General features: G+C 33.7%; 1 protein-coding gene across 4 annotated transcripts in view; it reads left to right on the forward strand.

Moving 5' to 3' along the window:
• Positions 1 to 25,320, forward strand: part of LOC105486048 (transient receptor potential cation channel subfamily C member 4) — a 225,385-nt gene that overhangs the window by 90,619 nt on the left and 109,446 nt on the right. For all 4 annotated transcript variants that reach the window (XM_071081461.1, XM_011748736.3, XM_011748735.3 and 1 more), the window contains one exon: positions 22,656 to 23,174. In XM_071081461.1, the coding sequence (XP_070937562.1) occupies positions 22,656 to 23,174 (519 nt within the window). The remainder of the gene's footprint in view (positions 1 to 22,655; positions 23,175 to 25,320) is intronic.

The following is a 25,320-nucleotide window of genomic DNA, read 5'->3' on the forward strand; positions in this document are numbered from 1 at the left end:
GACAAGTACCATTGTGTTTCTGTGAACATGGTAAAACTGTATTAAAAATGAACTATTTCGTGGTTTGGGGAAAAGTGTAGTAGATTGTCATATTAGGTGGATAGTCCATTGCAGAATACGATACACTCTTCACCTGGAATGGAATCAATAGGAAATATTTTTATTATGCACATATATAACTATTAATTCTATCAATAAAATGCTTAAAATTTAAAAATGCCTATTTGATAATTAATGTTAAATGTTGCTAATTCATATTTCTCTTGCATACTTTATCCTAGAACATCTGAATTCATTAATCCTTTATCACCTGAAGAGTTTTTGATTCTTCTGACCTCACTTTAAATTACTAGCCTTAGGAAAGTATAGATCAAGCGTATTCCTCTTGGTGCTTATGCACTAAATTTAATACTTGACTTGGTGGTAATGTGCATTAAATCAAGGGTTTCAGAAGCGCCTGTTTTGGATGAATTTTCTCTTTACTGTATCGTGTTCTATTTAATTCCAACTTAGTCTGCCTGATTCTCTTGATCAAAAAGGAGAATCAATGCCTAACCTTAAAATCGGAGATAATTAAAGTGCATTTTGACATCACCTTTAAAGTGATGTCACCCCATTCTTCTAATACAAAGTAACTCCTGGGGTCATCACCTTTTACAGATATGAGGAAAGTGAAGCTTAAAGAAGGTGAGGAAATTTACCAAGGACTACTGAGATTATTAGTCCTTGAGTCAGGCCTGGAATTCAGTCATATTTATTATATCAATTTGCAGTCATATTTTTCATATTTACCACTTTAGCCCCAATCATAAAGATTTTATGAAATGAGAAAAAAATAAATAAAACTAAATATTTTGAGGTTTGTTTTATGTAAAAGGAAATATTTCATGGTTAAAAAGGATCAGGTTTGGAATTAGAAAAATGTGGTTGCAAATCCTAGTTCCACGACTTACTATTTGTGTCACCTATTTAACCTGAAACAGAACATGCCTATATTCCATAATTATCGTGAGAATTAGAAATTAGAAAAAAAACATGTAAAGTGCCTAGTGTATTTACATCTGGTTTAATGTTATCATCATGATTATTAATTTCAGAATGAAGTATGCCAGTTTGATCTACGTCTAAAGATTCACATTTGTGTCATGCTTTCAGGTTGTTAGGATCAGACTCCAAATATGCTGATGCAGAATGCAAGAGACAAACCTGCTGCATTCTGGTGATGAAATCTCTGAGGACAGGCTTCTAGATACCTGCATAGTGGTTAGGAGGGTGTGAATCTATGAAAGGTTCCATGGAGCCAGGAAGCATGACCCTAAGCTAAAAGTTATCTAAAAGTCAGAAGAAAGGAAATGCACCAGGATTATAAGACACAGAAAAGTTTGAATAAACATAATCTAAACATATTATAAATCACCAAACACAATGTAGCCTTTCGTTAGATAGAGAAAGAGAAGGAAAAAAATCATGATAAAGGGAAATAATCAGAGATAACCCAATAGAATAATATACAGGTTCCCTTAGGTATATTTTAGGAAGGATGTTTTCACAAAAGATAGAGCATCGAAATGCAGTATTGTCAATGTAAGTGTGGGATCAATATTCACCTGTTGTCCTATTTTTTTTAATAAATGAGGCAAAGCAGATCGTTTATTTTGACCACAATTAAGGAAAAGACCGCTACCTGGTGAATATTTGAGGCTTTCGAAAATACATCTATTAGTTTCAAACATCTGGCTGGCAAAAACTTAAAAGTATTAAAAATACTTTAAATTATTTTTCTTTACTTTTCAGTGGATTATAGTTTTTCCACTATGCAATATTAGCAGAGGTTTTGTTAAAATGCTATCAATAAAATTACAAATTTCCATGAATTTTTTCACAATTTTATTAACTGCATCTTTTATAGGTCACTTAATTCATATTAAAAGTTACCCCCAAAATATGAAACAAAACTATGAACCACCATGATCTATATTTCTTTGGGCTTCTTTTTTGCTTAATTGTCTAGCAAAATGAATTTAAAATGACATTGTAGGATGAAAATAATACTAATCAGTTCCTTTCATTGTATACCTGATCCAAAAAGCAGAAAGTAGGCAAAGGTTGTTTTTCAATGTACTGGCACTGTCCTGGGAGTCTTTGCTTCTCCCTAGGATTTAGATCCTTCAGTATATTTTCTGTGGGGCATGAGAGGTGAGAAATCGGTCCCTAATTTTTTTTCTTCTAGTAAAATGTTGCCCCCCACCACCTATCCTGATTGTGTGTACGTGTGTGCGCACACGCGTGTGTGTTCGTATGGGTGTATTTGCACATTAAAATAGAACTTAAGAGTCTCTTAATGTCTTAGCTGGTTGCTAAAGAACTCGTAAATTGCTAAAATATTTCATTCTTTAAACATTTGAATTTAATAGAGGAAAAACTCCTCTTCTTTCTCTTCCCATGAATTTATCAACATCAAATCAAAAATCTATATGATATTTTCTTTAGTTTTGAAAAAGGAAAGCCATCGTCCCATCAGGAAGAGTAAGAATGTCCCTCCATCAGTGTTCTCTTGCCTGGAAAGCCCTGCTGTATGGTAACATGACTCTCTGTGTATCTTTTTAAATTAGCTTCACACTGTCAATTCCTAGAATTTTTCCAAGGGTTATTTCAGTTATTTTTGTGCAATCTCAGAAGAGAACTTTTTAAAAGACAACTTATTTTGGTAGCACTCCTTAGTTTTATAGCCATATTTTTAATCCTAAAGACTAAGTTTTTGTGGTCTCACCTTCCCTGACATGCTTACAAATCAATACATGATGTGATATTGGTAGTTCATATTGTTATCCTCATTTACCTTAATTTGTTAATTCTTCTTTATGGAGTTTTTCTCACTTTAATTTGTTCCCTCCTAAGATTACTTGTATCTAAAATAATAAAACTCTTATCAGCTCTTGATGTTGCATTTGGGTCTTTTGAAGTAAAACTATTTTTCAGTCCGTTGAACTGTGATGGTCGTTTTAGGTATTACTATTCCTTTGCAAACTTATGAATGCCAATCTATTCATTAGGCATAAATTACACTGTAAACCAAATCTTAGTCTTTTTTGCTTTCTTCAACTGGCTGCATAATTCTATGTACATCCTAGGTACCAAGTAATAGTTTTGGGAATGGATAGGTAGATGGGTGAATATGGTAGATTTTAAAAAACCATATAATTGTTCATGAAAGTAAAATCTGGCAAAGTGCAACCTGGCAAGATTGAGTCAAACATCACAAGTGTTACAGGCTTTAGTTAAGGTAACAGTTCTGGTTTGGATCACTTCCAGAATGAAACCAAGATTATTAACACCCTTGTTAAGAAATTATGTGGGATTATACAGTTTTTCTTCAATTTGGCCTCTACTACATGACAATGCTGCCTAATATTTTAAGTGGAGTATGGGGTTCTGAGGAGTCTTCCACACTTTGAAAAGTTGGTCCCATATATAGCACGCAGTCTTCTTTGCAGAGCTTGCAATAATCTATACAAGCCTGTATTTGCTAAAATATATATATATAAAGACTTGCTCCCAATTTTCTCTACAAAATACAAATATCTGTATGCATATATATACACATATATATGTTAGAAAAATGTGGATGCAAATCCTAGCTCCACGACTTACTATTTGTGTTACCTATTTAACCTGAAACAGAACATGCCTATATTCCATATTTATCGTGAGAATTAGAAATTAGAAAAAAAAATCATCTAAAGTGCCTAGTGTATTTACATCTGGTTTAATGTTATTATCGTCATGATAATATGCTGAATGTAGATCTCTGGGGAGTGTGTTTTCGAGTGAATTTTCTTTTCTTCTTTTTTCTTTTGACATTTTAAAAATCCTTAAGCAATAGGATATACAGCTTTTTAGCAGGATAAAGTCAATGCTATCTCAAGGACTATACTACTTGGATGTACCACAAAAATAAAAGGCAATGAATGAGAAGGAAATTATTAAATATACTGGCAGGTTAAACATAAATATAGATTAGTTTCTTGGAAAATCATTAATTATACAGTATTCAACTAAAGAGACATAACATGTAGAAATCTTACACCCACTCAACAGACTAGTTCCTTCAGTATTCGTAATCTAAAATTTTATTTAATACTCTGAAATTTACTTTCTCATTAATAGAAAGATAAAAGCAATTACAGTCATTTTCTGTATCTTTGTTTTTAATATCATTAGAGTAAAGCTTACTTTCTCCTCCTTACATTTATAAATCACTCTGCCACTGTATAAGCACTTTCATCATGTTAAGGTCACTTAGTCCTGGGAATAGACAGTCAGTGATGTTTTCTCTAAAGGTGAAGCTGGCGAATGATGTGGTCCAGGCCATGTGGCTAGTTCGTGGATGAGCCGAGATCATCTAACTCCTCAATTTTATCTCAATTCCTTTTGAAATAACTTACCCAGCCACACGTCTACTGTTAGCCAATCATAACAGCCAGACATTCAGACTTCCTACCCCACACATGTATCTCTGACTTCGCTGTTCCTTATTCACAAATCATTCTAGTTCCCATCCTAGCATTTTGGACCAGCACATTTTGTCACCAGGGTATATTATCCATATATTTCCTCTGCATTTCTCACTCCCAAAAAGGGTCCATAGGAAGTTTTTGATTATTCTCTAAAATAATCAAATTTGGGAAAATCCCTGAAAGCCAATTTTGGGAAAAGTCCTGAGAGCCAATTTTCCATGTTTAGCATAGATTTGTTTTAAAAAGTTTGGTTAATTTCATATGCAACAGTATATTACCATAAAGAATTGCTGAGGCCTCATTCTCTATACATCCACATGCTCCATATTCTCAGGGTTCTTCATTCAAAGTGGGTTAAGATGTGAGGATCCATGTAAATCGTTCCTACTTTCCTGCTCCATCCAATTTAGATAATTCTCTCATAATGTATTGTCCACAATTCTAGGAGTCTCAGGCCATTTGAAAATTACAGGCAAGCTTGATAGTATTTGTTTAAAATTAACATATACTAAGATATATTTCACTGCAGGTAGGCTTCATTAGAACCTTAAATCGTAGGACTTAACATAATTATATCAACTTTCATTCATTAATGTAAATCTACATTAATTTATGTGCTGCATGCTTTAAACAAACCTAATGAAGAAAAATATTCATCTTTGTGTGGTTTTAATCTCTAAAGGATTTGTTTTTATTTCAAAGTAAACTATGAATTATTTGAGTAAGTATTCATTTGTGCATTTAAAAAAACATCAAATATATCTAGAAGAGAAAAATTTACAAAGCATATAATAAAATTAATCAAAATAATTCTATTTAACACTGAATGATAAATCAGCAAAAGACAATAAGGCACTTATGCAGTCTTCTATATTTAACACAGGTCAACAAACACCCTTCATTTATATTGGAACTGAAACCTTTTGGAAAGCAATTTAGTAATATTTAGTGAAAGCAAAACCAAAGAAAAAATTTACTCATATTCATACACTCATTCTCTCATGCAGTCAAAATACAGGAGATATTAATATACACTCTAAAATTCTAGGTGGTAACTAGCTAAATTACTGGGTATTTTAATTAAAGTATAGTGTAACTATTATAATGATGTTCAAAAGACTTAAATCTATCATGGGAGAAATACATATCAAATAACAGCTGAATTCCACGTGGATTAAAAGAGATCACACTATCAATTTAACATATTGGTGAACATTAAATCTTTTGCCAAGGTTACTGGTTTGTTTGCACATGAACAAGACTATAAAGCTTAAAGTAAGCAGATATTTAGCCTATAAAAAAATCCTGTGGACATGCTTTGAAGCCTAGTGTTCATTCCCATACATTGGTGCCCAATTTTAATGAATTAGTACCTGGTCTACACTGAACAATTTTTGGGGAAAAGAGACTGATAGATTTGATAATCAAGATGAAAGTAATATTAACAATCTTTATAATAAAACTGCACACAGAAATTAGAACCTGGCTAAAATATTTGAAATAAATATGATAGATCAAAAAGATTAATATATTTAAGACATCATTAAAAAATCAGATAAGCCCTACCATTCAAGGAACTTACTATTTCAATCTTTCACAAATATTTATAATTTTATAAGTATACCTTGCAATCAAAGCCTGAAGAGGACAACATGAGAAAGAAAAAAATATGCTCATCTCACTCAAAAAAAAAAGTAAAAATCGTAAGCAAGAATTAGAAAAATGTAGTAATGTATTTCATTGCCTTAACAGATAAAGGTGAAAGAAACACAAGATTCTCAGTAGATGCAAAAAGAAAAAAAAGCATTTGATAAAATTTGTAGCTATCAATGATAGGGGAAAACAAAACCAAGCAAAAAAACTTTAGCAAACCAAGAATGGAATAGACAAAAGATATTCCTTAACTTGATTAAGAGAATCTAACAAAAAATCTACAGTTTATATCATTCTGAAAAGTGAAATATTACAAACATTCATGTTAATATCAGTAAAATTAGCTTTCTCATTATTACTTTTTATGCAATTCTACTGGAGGCCCTGGTTTGAACAAAACAAACAAAAAAGATATGAAGACTGGAAAAGTTAAAAGGTGTGTTCAGATAATTTGTCTACATAAAAACAAAACATCATCTACGGATAAATTATTGTAACAATATGAAAGTTTATGAAAGTCATAGCATAAAATATTAATATATAAAATTCAAATGCATTTTAGACACTTATCAAAGTTGGTCTATACATGATGAACACTAGCATCAAGAAATTATAATTTAAAATTATATACAAATATATATAGAAAAATATGTATAATATATACTTATAAAAAGAGAGTATTTCGACAATAACAAACATTTGAATTGTCTAACCCAAAATTGTGCAGGAGTTACAAGAGGTAAAATAGAAAACTTTATTGAAAGCCCCTTCATTTCTAGCTGAGATCTGAGTCTCCCTAGCAGGCATCCGTCACACCACTGGTCCTTGTTCATACCCAGCTGTTGCTTCCTTTTAGTGTCTCCACCCCAATAGTAATATTCTATAGAATCTCATTGTTTGGAGATTTTAGCCTCAGATTTACTGTCATGCTCTTCAACAATGGTGTTATCCAGATTCTCTGACTGTACACCTGGACAATGCTAGAATTATGCTGGCTTCCTTAACCTACTTTCCTTTTTCCCAGACATTTATCTTTAACTCCATCTTGCATTAGTCACCTCCTACTACGGCCACCCTTGGACTTGGTATTATCATTAACTATTCTACCCCAACATCACAATTTCTTCCCTGCTCACTCTATCTAGTATCCATGCATACTCTAATATGTTTTGACCCTCATCCCTTGTGATGTTACTTCCCTGATTTAAAATCAATGGTTCATCCTTGTGGTTTCCCACCTGAAGACAAGTTTGCCTCACTCGTTTTGTAATATTATCTGGTAAAATTACATTTTTGGTTTAGTCCAATCTCTGCCTATTGTATGCTTGTACTCAGGTGGCCAGAGAGGGCTAAGGAAAGCATATAACCATTTGAGCTAGTTTCACGCTAAAGGCATGACCACTAATTTCAAGTGGGTGCGCAGTGGTGCCCAGCAATCTTACTACATTTCCTGGGTACCCTCCCACTTGCCCAGAAGATTCATTCATTTTTTTTCTCTCTCTCTTTTCTTCAACAAGTTCCCCATTTCTTTTCTCCTCTTCCTCAGGTGAAGCCTTGTTTTCTATTTTACTAAGAAAATAGCATCATCAATCATGGGAAAACTTCCATATGCTTCCACCACCATAGCTACCAACTTGCCTCAATATATGCCTTAGTACTTCAGGATTTCACACTCTCCTTATTTTTCGCCTACTTCACCATCTATTTTCTCAATATCTTTTACTGGTCCTTCCTCATCTTCTCCATCTCTAAATTTCGAAATGTCACAGTTCAAATTTTCAACAAACTTAACATTTACTTAAATGTCATTTAGTAGATTCCCCTTCAGTGTCATATATACATGTATATATTATATAGTTTTTAAAAAGTGAAGTCTGTGAACTAAACAATCTAAGAGTTAGTGATAATAACCCTCAAGTTCCTTTAGTGATTCATCCTAGTCCAACCTGGTGGTGATTTAAAGTTGCTATTTGTTTGATGTCTCCTTAAGAGTTGTAATATATTTCTCCAGTATTTACCTATAGTACAAAAAAAATTTAATTATTATTCCTGATGGATATATAGCAGTACACAATAAAGAAGCAGATGCCATTTCAGGAGATACACAGCTTAAATTTTCAGCAACAAAAAGCATGCATCGTAAACCTTGACATCTACCTTACAAAATTGGCCCACAAGGAAATTATTGTTCTACCTTTCGGATGAATCAAGCACTATAATTGGGACTGTGCTTATGTGAGGAGAAACAAATGAATCTGGTCAAACTGAACAAGACAGTTTTCTGGTCTTGCTCCTAACAATCCTAGGACTGTCACATAACAGTAGTACCTCCATGTTATTTAGTGATTTATAGATTACAACATGCTTTCACATTTAATCTTCACCACAGTCCTATGGGAATTAACTTTGAGAAGGCTTTGATATATGCTTCTTCACTTCTTATTCCTTAATGAGAAATATCTTGAACAAATGCCCACAATTGGAAATGAGAAAATAGAAATGTGGGGAAGTTAACTGGCTTCGTCACAGCTAGAAATGGTTGAGGCAGGATTTAATGAACGTTTTCCTATTCTTGCTACCTGAGCTGTTCCCACAATTTGCAACTGCCTTACCTAGAAGACATATCATCTATTGATGAAGAATTTAGACTCTGGAATCAGGTTGCTTGGATTTCTGTACGACCATAAGCAAGTTACTGAACTTCTCTGAGGCCTGTCATTCTCTTTTGTATAAAGAGGATAACAATAACAGTACATGTAAACATTATTTTGAGGATGGACTGAGATGAGATATAACAAGCTCTCCACACAGGGCATGGCACATGGCAAGTGTTTCATACAGGTTAGCTATTCCTTATCTTATTATCATTAGACTCCAAGTATATTGGCATTTACAACATCAATTAATCGAAGTAGTTTTAGCCAGATCCTTATTCATTTGTATCAATGCATACCGTTTTTCTAAGATACATCTGTCATTCAATCATAGGATTGTATTTACTATGTGCCCTATATATCTTTTCAAATCAACACTGTAAGTCTTTGCTGGTATTTTTAATTCAAAGTAGACTGAAAATGGGCTTCCAATAAAGAGTAGTCTGTGCAATTTCAAATGAATGTTTGCTTTACAAAAAGTAAAAGTAGTTATTGATATTAAGTTATCTTTACTTATACTGGATGCATCACTAACTAAAGCAGGGTATCTAATTTTTTGACTTCCTTGGACCACATTAGAAGAGGAATGTCTTGGGCCACATATAAAATACACTAACACTAACACTAACAATAGCTGATGAGACTATTTTTAATTGCAAAAAAATCTCATAAGGTTTTAAGAAAGTTTGCAAATTTGTGTTGGGCTGCATTCAACGCTGTCCTGGGCCACATACAGCCTGTGGGCCATGGACTTGTACTAAAGCTTGGGTGAAGTTAGGTGTACTTTGTAATAAGAGCCTTCGATGGAAATAAGGGAATCTGCAATTGTGGAGTATGCACTCATCCTCCTAACTATTCTTAGAAACTCCTTTTCTGAAAATGGGTTCCTCTTAACTTGTAGGAAAGTTATAATACCTTCCCTTTCCCCCTTCCTCCATTAAAGACAAAAAAAGCAGCCCATTGACAGTTCAATTTTACAAAAAGACATCATAAAAATTATAATACTAAGATGGGTTCTGAGTGGCAGAATTGGATAAGTGAGAGGGAAAAGGCAAACACCAATTTAAAAAGCTGTATGGAAAGTTTGATGGTGAAATGCTCAAACCATAGGAAGCATACTGAAGTGCAGTGCACAGTGGATTTTAATATAGAGATTGACCTAATTATAAAGGATTTTGCACATCAAATAAAGTAGTTCAGATAGAGATAATACTAAGGACAATGTCTGATGGAAAGTAGATTCTCAACTGATGTTTAAAGAGCCTAAAATAAGGAACCTTTATATAAATAATTATTCTACAACTCTCCAGCATGACAAAATGAAACTTCAGCAGCATCTCTCTGGAATGATACATACAACATTCCTGCTAATTCAAATATTCAACGTCATCATAATATTTCACACAAGAATATGTTTTTACAATTTGTTCAAACTTTTCTCTTTTGAAAAACATGGAAGTGATGTCCAAATTTCTATCAGGACACAAAGTGATGAAATAAATGTAAAGAAATATTCTCATTGTCCCTGCTTTTCTGTAGGAAGCATTCCCTGAGGTAAGACGTCTCGAGATTTGTATAAACGCCACATACTCTCCCATAAAGCTATAAAATTTTATCCCTCTAGCTTTCAATGAATGGGGGAGCCTGTCTCCATAGCTTTTCAAACTTGACCATATGATGGACAAATATTTGTACTTCATTATTTTTTTAGTTGTTTTTCCTTGACTATTGAGAAAAATCATCATTTCTTATATTTCTAGCCCTTTGATTTTCTTCTGTAAAATACCTGCTTATAACTGTTTATTTGTCCATTGGATTGCTTATAAGATGTTTTTTGATTTACATTTTTTTTCTGTGTTTGATGTTAAGTATGTTTCATATGTTGCAAATGCATTTTATTGTAGTTTATTAGCTTATTTTTTACTTTATGTATGTATTGTGTCTTTGGCCATTCCACTCAATAATTGTATAACAAAATATGTGGTTTTTCATTCTGTGTTTACAATCTTGCTTTAAGAGCTCTCAATCTCAGGGCAGACAATCACTCTTCTAAAATTGTGCTGCTTTTTGTTTTTTACATTTAAATATTTACCCCATCTCAAATTTGTTGTTATGACGTGAGATGATGAATAGCCTAACTTTGCTTGGGTAGAAGATTGTTTTAGTGCCCGTTAGTAAATGAACAGCTTTTCCAAATAAATAAAAATTTCACTTTTCACATATAAACTTTAAATATATAAACAAAAGTAATTCTGGTCAAAATTCTGTTCAAGTGATTCATCTCTCTCACTATATTCTTGGATTATAGTCTCAATTTCATATTTTTTAGCCATTCTTGGATATATATTCCTTCATATCAATTAATATAACAATTTTATCAAGTTCTAAATAAAACAATATAAACAAAAATATTCTAATGAAATGGTACTAAATGCATATATTTATTATTTTAAAAATCAACATAACTCTGCTATGAGGTCTTCTTTTCCACAAACAGAATAATTTTCCCATATTTCTGATTTTATTTTATGCCCTAATAAGGTTTTATTTTTTCCATAATCTATTCACACTTATTATATCCATTGTCACTTAATAATGTCTAACTTTTATCATTCTGTATGTAATCAGTTCTGTTATTAAGTTGTATTACTAATATCAAGAAAAGTTCAGATTTTTGTACTGCATGTGCATGTCGAATTAAGCTTTATTAATACTTCTAAACTTGAAATCTCTGAGTTTTTCAAAATATATGACCATGTAATCCGCCAAACAGGAACAGATTGTCTTGTTTCTTAATATTTTATTTTCTAATCTTACTGCATTATGTAGAAAGTCCAAAATAATGATGACTAAGATGGTGAGAATAAACATTTCCATCTTATTTCTAATTTTAATGAAAAAAGTTTTCATTCTTTATTATGCGTTTTGCTACTTGTTTTTGGTAAATAATCCTTATTATTTCTAGGAATAGTGACAAAATTCTTCAAACACTGTTTCACATACAATATCATCACATTGAAAAATATTATTTACCATAATGATTGATAGCTAAAAATATCATAATTATAAAAATAATTTGCATTTTTGAAATAAGCTCTACTTTATCCCTTTGATACACTGTTGGATTCAACATACTAACAATTATTTTAGTGGTGTCCTTACCAGATAATTTTACATTTTATTTTAATTTTTGTTTGATCTTTGTTGATGTAGAATAGGATTTCTTACTTTGTTAGCAACCAAGACTTTTGTTTATTGCTCATTTAAAATACAAAACTAAAGCAGAGAACTGCAACAAATAAAAGTAGTTATATATACAATGATTTTAAAATAATATGGAAGCCAAAAGTCAGTAACTTACGTGAACAGGCAAATTACCCCTAACCGAAATATAGAGGCCCATATGTCAAGTAAATTAAGGAAGATCTATGTTGTACCTAAGAGACTCAGTAAAATAAAGTGCTGTTTTTTAAAATTTTTCCAACCTTGAACCCTACCCACCCATTTGGGATTTCACCGGAATATATTTAATTGTACATAATTGTTATCATTACTTTAACCAAATACCTGGAAATACTATCGGTGCACAGACTCATCATTTGCTTAGAATAAGAAATTTCTCTGATTGTTTATGCCTCACTTTTGACTTTTCTCTAGGTATTCTTTATCTTTCAGTAACTTTTATTTACATTTTAGATCTTCTGCATCTTTCCCCAAATCTCCAGAATTTTTCCGCATGAAGTAAGTGTGTGTGTGTGTGTGTGTGTTGTGATTTATTTCAACTTGATACTCTAAGACATCCATGATAATACAATATTCTGTTTTTTTAATAAATATAAATGTAATTTTAAAAAAGTTTCAAATATCATACCTTCCTTTCTAGAAAGTCTTCCTAATTTTCCAATTACTTCTCCTACAAAAGACTATCTGCTTGGTGCTTTCCAGTTAAAAATTGTATTTGTCTTCCAAGTCTAATTTACTTAGACTTAAGAGCTTCTTAACTTAGGGATATGCTAAATAGAATTCAAAGATATCTGTGAACGAAGATGGGAAAAAATGTATCTTTAGTTTCACTAAATTTCAGGTAATTTCCTTCAATTATGAATGTAGGCCAAAAATCAGTTTCACTAGCCATGCCTGTGTCTTTGTCAATATATTTTGCTATAGATATTTTCCTATCATATCACTATTACACTATATATCTGATATACCTATATGTTTATTATTTCAAAAGTAGTCTAATTATCTTCCAGTATAACTTTTTACTTAATGTACTAATAGGCACATATGTTACCGCAGTGCATATTTGTTTTTCGGTATATTGTAAATATATTTAAATGTATTTTTATGTATAATACTATGGATTTTGTTTAGAAATAGAGTTCTTTCTGAATTAGGGTCCACAGGCTGCTTCAGATCTCCAAAGAAGTCCATGGCACACAAAAATTTAAAAACTCCTGATTTAGAGCCATATGTATGTAACTGTGCCAAATTTCTTACAAGCTGTTTATTATAATTATTTTCTGGATCAATGTTTCATCAGATGTCAAATCAAACTATTAGTGTATTTAGGCCAGTCACAGTGGTTCACGCCTGTAATCCCAGCACTTTGGGAGGCCGAGGCGGGTGGATCACCTGAGTTCATGGCCAACATGGTAAAACCCCATCTCTGCTAAAAAATCCAAAACACTTAGCCAGGTGTGGTGGTGCGATCCTGTAATCCCAGCTACTCGGGAGGCTGAGGCAGGAGAATCAATTGAACTTGGGAGGCGAAGGTTGCAGTGAGCCAAGATCACGCCATTACACTCCAGCCTGGGCGACAGAACAAGACTCCGTCTCAGGAAAAAAAAAAAAAAAAAAAAAAAAAAAAGTGTATTTAAAGTCGCAACCACACTGAAGAAGTAAAAAGCACAAGAGTCTTTGCTCTTATCCATCAGTTGTCATGAACATTGTGGTAAATTATTAGTCCTAGGTTGAAACTAAGAAAGAATTTTTTGTCTGTGTAAGTGCAAATTTGAATTCTGTTTAGTCTTTCAAGGTAGAAGTTTGAGCCTAAACTAATACTTTTGACTTTGCTTCGATAAGATTGTAACCTAACTTATTCATCCACCTGTCCATCCATGCATTCATCTGTCGATTTTTTCATTCATATGACATCCACTTGCTTTCGTGCAAGTAGTTTGTGCTCATGTGTATAAATTTAGGTTCTAAATTACTGTTTTCAAATAAATTTTTAAATATAACTCTATATAAAATTTTAAATATAACTTTAAGTTGAAATTTCTTGTGTTGATTTGAATTAGAAATCAGTCTCTGTATATGAAAGAGATAAATTTTATACTTATTATCCTGAGGGTTTTTTTAAGTGTTGCTTTTGATATATTAGAGTAAAACAATGATACTAAACACAAGGGGCAACTAAATAATTTAGCACATTTTTATTGAAGCCCTTGAAAAAAGAAACACCTTTTTCATAAAGTTTCTATTATTTTACTATCATCTAGAACTTTAAAAAGGCATTTGAGTCACAGAAATTTCATGTTTCAAGGGATATTCCTTTGCATATAAAAAATGCCCCTTAATATCTTAAGAGACTTTCACAGGATTGTATCGCTAATTAAAAATAGAGCCAAGTGAGTGCACGCCTGTAATCCCAGCACATTGGGAGGCTGAGGTAGGAGGATCACTTGAGCCTAGGAGTTTAAGACCAGCCTGGCCAATATAGTGAGATGCTGTCCCTACAAAAATATGATCCAGGCGTGGTGGTGCTGTGCCTGTGGTCCAGCTACTTGGGAGGCTGAGGGGAGGGGGATCACTTGAGCCTAGGAGTTTGAGACCAGCCTGGGCAATATAGTGAGACTCTGTCTCTGCAAAAAATAAAAAGTTATCCAGGTATGGTGGTGCTATGCCTGTAGTCCCAATTACTTGGGAGGCTGAGGGGAAAGGATTGTTTGAGCCCAGGAAAGAGGTGATTGGTGTTTATGCCACTACAGTTCAGCCTGGGCCACAGAGTAAGATCCTATTTCTTTTCTTTTCTTTTTCTTTTCTTTTTTTTTTTTTTTTTTAAAGAGCCAGGTTAGAATATGTATCCATTTATTCTTAAAATCTAGGGTACACCAAACAGTATTATGTCAGCAAACTGTTTTTACTCAATATAACCTATTTTGTAAAAACTGAATTTAATAGATTGAATACCCTTAAATTGTATGAATGTCACTTCAGAATGAATTTCTCTCCAAAATTTTTGACTTCAGTATTAATAATGGTTCAAACACGTATATTTTAGTGACAGAGATAAATTTCTATGACGTATTTGACGTTACTTTTAATGGCAAAAGTTAATACGTTTAGGTAAAACATCAGACTCTGTATTTTAAAATAGGTGCTTCAGATTGGTGCTGAGTCGCTTCAGGGTGAATGAAATATGTAGATACCTTTTAAGAATAGCAATCAGTTATAAGTTAAGTTAATGGATTACTTATATACGTCAATAATATTTAATGCTGTATGTTATCAAAATAATACAGTTATTAATGTAACTAGTCTTGCAGTAAAATTGAGAAAAAAATGTTGAACCGATAAATTTATAAAGTTTGGACAGAATAAAAGCCAAAGCAACCCTATGGTTAGTTACGCGATATAAAAAACAGGGGGATTTATTTGGTTTAATTTCAGGATCCTCTTTTAATTGCCTCTTCTACTATTGTTATAGATTGCTGACTGAAATATGTGATTCAATAACTTGGAATTTATTTTTAAAAAGTAGTTTGTTTGGAGTATGTGGTTTGCTTCTTAGTAATGTGAGTATATCATTTAATGCAAAAATGTTTCCCTGGGTGTAATGCCTTTATGTCTATAGATTTTACTTCAGCAAAATAAATAAAACACAGTGTGATTTTCATCTGCAGGGTTATGTCCTTAAATATACTAGATGGAAAACTTTATAAATTTAAGAAGAAAAGTTAATGGAAAAGTAATAGTTACTGAGTGCCTACAATGGCCTATTTATTTTATGTGTTAGAAAAATGTGCTCTTTACTTGTAACAATGGAACCACAAAAGGAAGGAGGAAGAGTACATATGGGAGACATTGAATAAAGCAAAGGAGAGGGATTGAGATAGAAAATAGACTGTGTTGAGAACGAAGCATGACAAAGGGTTTTCTGGGTTTTCTAAATGTTTCTGAAGTCAAATGACTTATATTTTAGACTTCCAGCCTGGGCAACAGAGCAAGATTCCGTCTCAAAAAAAAAAAAATTATTTGTATAGTATTATTATACTGTGCTCGCGCGCGCGTGTGTGTGTGTGTGTTTAGGGAGAGAGGAATTTTCCATTATGTTTCTAGAGGGCAAAACACGTTTTTACTACCAGCACATTGCCTTGTACATTGCTCATGTATAGTAATTACTTGTTAATAAATTGAAAGGCATTAAAGTGACCTGATTTATTGTTATAAGATTTAGTGAAGTTATTTTCTTTATTTTCTTTTTTGTTTGAGCACCTGCAAATCTGTAATCCTGGGACATAACATCTGAAATAAGCTAAATGTACCAGCCATCTAGGGAAAAGGACTGGGGAATTTAAGTCTCTATATACCCCAAAGACCATTCGTGTACAAATGAAGGGCTGTAACATTAGGGCATTCTGAAAGGAGAGCCAGGAAAACTTAGCAAAGAAAAAGGGTCTGGGAGGGGGAGAGGGGCAGAAGTGGTGTTTTGGTCTTTCTAGAGAGAGATTCGTTCCTGAGAGCAAAATCTTAAGGGGGTCACTTTAGCTTGCATTGTTTCACTGTCTGTGATCTGCCCTTCCTTGTCGTCCGAGATTGACTCAGTTTCCAATTGGAAGGCTTGGAAATCTGATTTAGTGGCTTCACCCTAGGGAAATGGCAGTCACCTGTGTGCAGAATAAATCGATGTGTCATCTATGGAACACCACCTATCTGCTAGGCACTTTGCCAAGTAGAAAAAGAATGGTAGCCTGAAAGTTCTAACACTTCCAAAAGAACAGTTTGCATCTGCAGTTTTCTGCTCCAAGTATGTCAATTATTCGCTTCTTGCTAAGGAAAGTAAAATGTTGCGCAGTACCGTATTCTTGTTAGTACTGAACAAAAAAACCTATATTTAGCAAATAATTGCTATGTTCTAGGGCTTATAGCATATTTCTACAGTTATTATTGTATTCTAACTCTGCCAGTCCAATATAGGATATATATATAAAGCAGAAAAACTACCCTGAGATTTTGGAAAGTACTTGGCAAATTTTCAGAAATGAAAATTTCAGATTAAAATTTGGTTATCATCGGATGTGACACTGCACATACTCATTTCTTACTTTTCTGTGTATTTCTCATGATACCTACCATGATGTTGGATTTGAAGCAAATAAACATTTGATTCAGTTTGCTTGGGAGATACAGGAAATCTGTGTTCCACTTTTCTGTCAAATACGACAGTCATCTCTGTGAGGATTTGAACTGCTTTATCTTCAGTTTTCTTAATTCTCTACATCTAATGCAGTGCCAGACAATAGACTCAGTAAATATTTGTTGATTCAATATATGAATAAATTATTGAATCAATCAAAGTAATTATAAACCATTTTAAGAAAGGGAATTGCCTGAACAGTTTGCTATATTAGAAAAATCACATTTGCAGTAGTGGAGGGAAAGAATTGAAGATCCCAAAGACCCACCTTTTTCTTTAGGATGGTTTACATTTTATATTAATAATTTTATAGTAACCATAGGGTCCCCCTTTCCTTTATTAAAGCTTCTATTTTATTAGCTGGTTAACCATAAAGTCTTTTATCAGACCCTTCTCTCTCTTTCTTTCTCTCTCTCTTTTCTCATTTTCAAAGCAAAAATAAAATGTACATTTTCTTACATTTGTGTATATTTCGAATAGCATCTTTGAAATTAAAAGCAAAGGAAACAGAATTGAGAAGCGGAAGTCATGATGCAGAGCTGACGAATGTTCCTGCCGCTGTAAACAGGAGCTCCAGAGGATACGGCTGCCTAATGAGCCATGTCCTATGCTGAGTGGAAATAGTTGGGCCCTGTCCATCGACTCTGCTTGGTCCTCCATTGTTCCTGTGTTTCAAAACTGAGGAAGAACCTGGACCAGTTAGCAGGTGGAGGCTACTAGTAGACTACATTCAGGAGGAAAGCATTCTTATTCTTTTAATGAAGAAAACTTCACATTGATACCAAAACTTGATAAAGACAGCACAGTGAAGATTAGAAATCTATCTCACTTAGGAAAATAGATTCCAAAATATTTCTCATAAGTGGGAGTTGAACAATGAGAACACATGGACACAGGGAGGGGAACATCACACATTGGGGCCTGTCAGGGGGTGGGGGACTAGGGGAGGGACAGCATTAGGAAAAATACCTAACGTAGATGGCGGGTTGATGGGTGCAGCAAACCACTATGGCACATGTATACCTATGTAACAAACCTGCACTTCTGCACATGTATCCCAGAACTTAAAATACAAAAATAGTAAAAAAATAAAAAAAAATTGCCAAAGTAAAAACATGATGCATTTGACCATGTGGGAATAATTTCGGGCCAGAATGTTTCAATATTCAGAAATGCGTTAATATAATTTGCCATACTTTTAGGACTAAGGAGGACAATTATATGATTATATCCATTGAAACAGGAAAGGCATTAGACAAAATTCAACACTCATTTTTGATAATAAATAAGAAATTATTTGTATATGGCATAAATATAATAAATAAAACCAAGTATAATTGCGGTGGCCGGACAAGTTGGTGTAAGTGCTTAAGAAAACTGTGTGACAAGAAAATTCCATCCCAATATACAGGATCAACATACACGTACATTTTCCTCTCATTTTCAAACCAGAAATAAAATGTGCATAAGAGCAATATTCTTAATGGCCCCAGCCTGCAAACCACAAAAATGTCATCAACGATGAAATGAAATAAAATAGCAATTGAAGTATTTTGCAGAATTGAAAAAACAGTTTTTGCTACTAATAAGAAGAATATATTTCAAAGAACTAAAGTTGAACAAAGAAAGCTAGACATAAAGAGCACATATTTTGTGATTCTATTTATATAAAATTTGAAAAGTACGTGGAAGTAACTTATACTGATAACCATTAAATCTGTGAATGTATCTGAGAAAAGTAATAACTGAGAAGAGTAACAAGTGGGAGGCTTGTGAGGTGCAGGCACTCTTCTAGGTTTTAATCTGGGTTGTGTTACCTAAGCATATTCAGATTTTTAAAAGTCATCAAGCTGTATATTAATATTTATGCATTTTGGTATATGTATGTTATACTTTAATAACAAGCATAAAATGAATAGTGACAGCAATGAATCATAATATATTAAATAAAAGAAAGAATTCATGGGGTCACAGCAATATCCAACAACAAAAAGGAGAAGAGGGAGAACTTTCATACGTAGAAGAATGCAATATAATAAATGTAGAAGTGATGAGAGAATAAGAAAACCTCAGGCTTTCAAAAACCATGTAATAATTGATATAGGCATGTAGTTAGTACTCCATAACAGGCAATTATTTTCTTAAAACACTTTTGTTCGGTTTTTATTGTCTTCACGCAATCGGAGAGGATGCAAACCTGTCTCCTGAGACCTAGATAAACATTAATATTTTGCCTGCCTGGCTGAGTCAGGGTCCCAGCAGAGTCCCCCGTGGAGTCCAGCTAAGACAATCAGTTCCTGATGTCTAACACTCTATGACCAGCTGGGTGCCAGGCAATTAGTGGTAAAGACAACATATAATGTTAAATTTAGAATACATTTTAGAGTAAGAGTAAGCTCTAAAATAATTATAATTATATAATTTAAAAATAGTTATTTACTATACTAGTCCATTTTCACACTTCTGTAAAGATACTACCTGAGACTGGGTAATTAATAAAGGAAAGAGGTTTAATTAACTCACAGTTCCATATGGCTGGGGAGCCCTCAAGAAACTGATAATCATGGCAGAAGGCAAAAGGGAAGCAAGGCACATCTTACATGGCAGCAGGAGAGAGTGAGAGCAAGAAGGGGGAAGTGCCAGACACTTATCAAACAGCCAGATCTTGTGAGAACTCTCTATTACAAGAACAGCATGGGAGAAGTCGTCCCCATGATCCAATCACTGCTCACCAACTATATCCCTCTATACATGAGGAATACAATTCAAGATGGGATTTGGGTGGGGACCCAAAGCCAAACCATATAATTACTGACCAATCAATTCTTATGAGTGGATCTATAGAATAGTTTCACTCAAAAATCATTTTCAAAAATAATGTTTCTTATAAGACATAAAAATTAGATACATTTATAGTTATAAATGTTCTTATATTTTTAAAAATTAAAATATGCAATGGTTTATTGAGTATTAAAACTCAAACAGCAGATTTATTCTTGGTATATTCTCACATATTTTAATAAACTTACTATATCTCTCTTTAATACTTTTACACTGTTATTTTTTGAAAACAATGTGTGCTATTCAGTATGGATATATTATACTTATTTTTAAAATAAAATTTTCTGCAACATTCTACAAAGATATATTTTATGGCTAATACATTTCAAATTCTTAACAGCTTAAAAAGCATAGAAATACAAGATGAAATTGTACTGAATCCAGAAATTGCCTGCAAATTACATCTGTCACTTAAATATACATCTAATATAGGAAATTATTTAGTTACATTGTTTTGTCTTCCCTCATTGTCTGCCACAGAAAACACTAAAAGTACAGTAGTCCCCTCATATCCAAAGTTTTACTTTCATCAGTTTCAGTTACCAACACTCAACTGTGGTCCAAAAATATTAAATTGAAAATTCCAGAAATAATACATAAGTTGTAAATTTTGTACCATTCTGAACAGCACAATGAAATCTTGAGTTGTCCCACTCAGTCTTACCTGGGATGTGAATTCTCACTTTGTCAGGTAGATGCACACTGCATCCACTTGACAAACCTTAATCACTTAGGAGCCATCTTGGTTATCAGATTTCCTGACACGAGATTGCAGTGCTTGTGACCAAGGAATCTTTATTTACCTTCATAGTGGCCTCAAAGTGCACAAATGTAAAACACTATCTTAACAGGCAGTGTGGTCACCCTAGTATTCACAGGCACATTTCAAAAAGTGTTTATTACCATCTTCACTATTAAATAATTGCATACCTCTGTAAAGAAAATTTTAAACAGATCATTGCATTCCTATTATCTTTAGTGTTTCTGGTGAAACCAAGGGATATCCTATATGGCCAGATGACTTTAAAATGTATGTAATTATCCACATATAAAAATGTACCTATATTTAAAAGTAGCATTAGTGAAATGTCATCATGAGTGTCATTTTTCTCCACATGGTTTTCCTCTGATCCTTTTGTGGTTTCCTTCATTTTTCCAGCAGCATATTTCAATGTGGCGTGCATCATCATTGTTTCTGCCATGCCTGTTTAACTGCCCTTATGTAGCATTTACTTTTCATAAATGCCTCTATGGCTTTGTGCCAGCGAAAATAAAAAACTAAAAGTGCTAAAGCAACATAGTGCAGTGCAATTCACTCAGGCTTGGGTGTCAGACAGGTGAATCTGTGTTTTTTTTTTTTTTTTTTTAATTTATTTATTTATTTATTTATTTTTAATTTATTTATTATTATTATACTTTAAGTTGTAGGGTACATGTGCATAACGTGCAGGTTTGTTACATATGTATACTTGTGCCTTGTTGGTGTGCTGCACCCATCAACTCGTCATTTACATCAGGTATAACTCCCAATGCAATCCCTCCCCCCTCCCCTCTCCCCCCTCCCCCTCCCCCCTCCCCCTCCCCCCTCCCCCTCCCCATGATAGGCCCCGGTGTGTGATGTTCCCCTTCCTGAGTCCGAGAATCTGTGTTTATTATATAAGGTCTTTAAAGTATATGGAAATTGCAGGTCAAATTGCAGGCCTTCCACTTACTCACTGAGGAACTACATCCATAAAATGTGAATAATAAAGGGTGAGGGTTAATGTACCTAGCAGATGCTTACTAAATAGCGGCTATTATTATTTTCATCATTACCATCCCTAGAGTATAACCCAAAGGAAGTCATGCATAAACACATCGGTGACCTGACTCAGTGGAATTCACATTGCTGACTTGACTCAATGCTTGGCTTATTTCTAATAAAACGGTAATGCTAGCTATGGAGCACCTCTTGTCATCTGGAAAATATACCCAAAAAGCACAGATGGAAGGAGGAAGCATGAGGCCAGCCCACTTATTTTTATTGCCACATTTAGTCACTAGGCTGAATGATAGGAAAGCAGAAGCTAAAACACAGTAAAAACAAACAAAAGACAAGACCTAATTGAGGAATTAAAGGACTTCTACTGCAGAGAAAGAGCTTGGGTTTAAATCAAATCATTAGCTGTTTTTGAGTTTATTTCTTGATTATTTAGAATGTCAACATCTCTGAGAAAGCAAAGCAAAGGTTGTCAGCCAGAACACAAGTTGGGCTTATTTAAAAGAAAGGAAGACTTTCATCAAGTAAAGTTTCCATAACCACCTATTTTAAAATGCTGTAAAATGTCATAACTCAGATTAAAAAAAGAATAATGTATCATATTGGAAAGGTTTTTTTTTTTCCAATTTTGTGTCATCTTTTGTAGGGGAAAAGGCCATATCTCTCCTGCCAAAAAAAAAAAAAAAATGGCCAAAGGCATATGAACCCTGTTCCATATTGCTGTAGCATGGTATATGAAATTCATGGGCTTGAACAAGTGAATAAATATTCATCACCTCTGCCTTTTTTTTTTTTTTTTTTTTTTTTAGGTGCCTCCTATACTGCTTGATAAGCAGTTCTCTGAATTCACTCCGGACATTACACCAATCATTTTGGCAGCCCATACAAACAATTATGAGATAATAAAACTCCTGGTTCAGAAAGGAGTCTCGGTGCCTCGACCGCACGAGGTCCGCTGTAACTGTGTGGAATGCGTGTCCAGTTCAGATGTGGACAGCCTCCGTCACTCCCGCTCCAGACTCAACATCTACAAGGCCTTGGCCAGTCCCTCTCTCATTGCACTGTCAAGCGAAGATCCTTTTCTCACAGCCTTTCAGTTAAGTTGGGAGCTTCAGGAACTGAGCAAGGTGGAAAATGAATTCAAGTCGGAGTATGAAGAGCTGTCACGGCAGTGCAAACAATTTGCTAAGGACCTACTGGATCAGACAAGAAGTTCCAGAGAACTGGAAATCATTCTTAATTACCGAGATGACAATAGTCTCATAGAAGAACAAAGTGGAAATGATCTTGCAAGACTAAAGTTGGCCATTAAGTACCGTCAAAAAGAGGTGAGTGTTGCCAGACTCGATCCATCAAAATGCCATAGAATTTAATCACACACAGTGAAGCAAACTGCTACTCACAAAATTAGTTTTGAGTTTTAGAGCATTTTCTATTCAGCTGTAAGTGGATGACATTTATTGTCTGCTGGATTAATAATTATGAATCACATTGAAGAGTGGTAATAAATTGTTTAATAATTGATGTTTTTGGCCTCTGTGTTAAAATGTACACATTGAGTACGGTATAATGGAAAAGCTAATGAATTTTAGTATGTCCAGACTGAGATTTCTGGCTCTGCTATTTATAAGTCTTGTAACTTTAGAGGGTCACAGATAGATTTCCTTAAGCTTCAGTATTCTCACCTGCTTAATGGATTTAATATATATATATATATATATATATATATATGATTCAGCCCTCTGTATCAGCAGGTTCTGCATCCTTGGGTTCAATCAAATGTGGATGGAAAGTGCAGCATTCATAGGATGTGGCACCTTCATATATGGAAGGCTGATTTTTTCCTATCTATGGATCCTGTAGGGCCAACTGCTGCAGGGCTAGAGCAGCCATGGATTTTGGTATCTGCATGAGGTCCTGGAACCAATCCCCCACAGGTGCTTGGTGACAGCTGTATACATAGACAACATTTTCCTCATAGGTTTTTAGGAAGTGTGAAATATGTGGATGTATGAAGACTCTTAGTAAATTATATAGTATTGTTTTATTTATATCAATAAATACATTATTATAAATTCTTAATAAAATAAAATACTTTAGTACAATAGCAGATATAAGTACTAAAACTTTTCTCATGTCTTGCTCAGTTTTTTGATTTGTCAGGAATAAGAAACCAAATAAGTTCATTGCAAGGGAGTAATAAATTTATTGTAAAATGTCCATAAATTAAAAATGCTATATTAAATAACATAATCTCATACCTCTTAACCTTAATCGCCCAGCATAATTGCTTTGTGTTTGAGTGAGTTCTCAAAAGACTGTTTACTTCTATCTGAAGAAAATATTGGTTCTCTGTTCACCCTTAAATGATAGCAATTTTCTATTCCAGAACAATACTTGGAAATGCTATGTAAGATGAAAAACGAAAGAGAAAAAGTAAAAGACTTCTAAATTGTAAAATGCACTCAGTTTCTCTTGAATTTGGCCTTGATGATCCCATGTAAGCCCTGGCTACTTTGTCTGTTGCTACTCACTAAATACTCAAGGCTCAAGATGCCTGAATTTGCTTTCTCAATTTTTTCCTCTAGTTATGTGATTAGTTAAGCTGATCTGGTTGTTATGGGAGCCAGAAATAAGGTGAAATGAACTTTTTCCTTAATAGTGAAGTGAACAGCTTCTTTTGTGTCCGTTCCCTCTAACTCTAAAATCACCTTTGCTATTTTGAGTCCATGTCAGCAGTATTAACTCAGTTTCTTAGGTTTTTATGTTTTAGACTCAGAGATCTAACATTTTAAATGAACTAGAATAATTTTACTTCACAACGATAAGATACATTGATGAAAGATGTTCAAAGTGGTAAATGGGAAGATAAGAAGTCATTATAGACTTTAGACTTGAACGATATTGAGATATTAATGTGGCCTGAATCTTCTTAAAGGTCCGTATTAGCACAGTAGTATGCTTTGCTTTCTTTAATTTTTCTTTGGAGAAGGGGTTTAAAGAATCGACACGATGATTGCGAAGATTTTCTCTTATGCCATAGCTGTTAGTGTTAACATTATCCTACAAACGTTGAATGGAATAAAGTTCCCAAGATGTGCAATTCATGAAATGAAACAGAAAACCCAGAATCAGCCTGCTCTGCTCACCTGTTGCTCTTTAGGTCTCTCTGCAGCCAGTGAATGAACTCAGATTTATTTTTTGCCTGCACTCATTTTGGTCATGCCATCAGAGCTGATTTAACGTCATCTTTGGCCACAATAACTTTTGTGAAAGCCTGGGAACAAAATACTCATAAACTCCTTTACCATATCCTCATAACAGAATGCTGTCAATGATATTACATTAACTGGCGCTGCCAAATTCCTGTCAAAGAGTTGTTCGAGATAGAAATTGTAATTTGAATTTCTTGCATATTTATATTTTTAACTAAAAAGCATTTAGTACACTTTGGTCATGTATTAATTTCCTTAA

Source organism: Macaca nemestrina, chromosome 16 (genome assembly GCF_043159975.1).
Source record: "Macaca nemestrina isolate mMacNem1 chromosome 16, mMacNem.hap1, whole genome shotgun sequence".
Classification (NCBI taxonomy): Eukaryota; Metazoa; Chordata; class Mammalia; order Primates; family Cercopithecidae; genus Macaca; species Macaca nemestrina.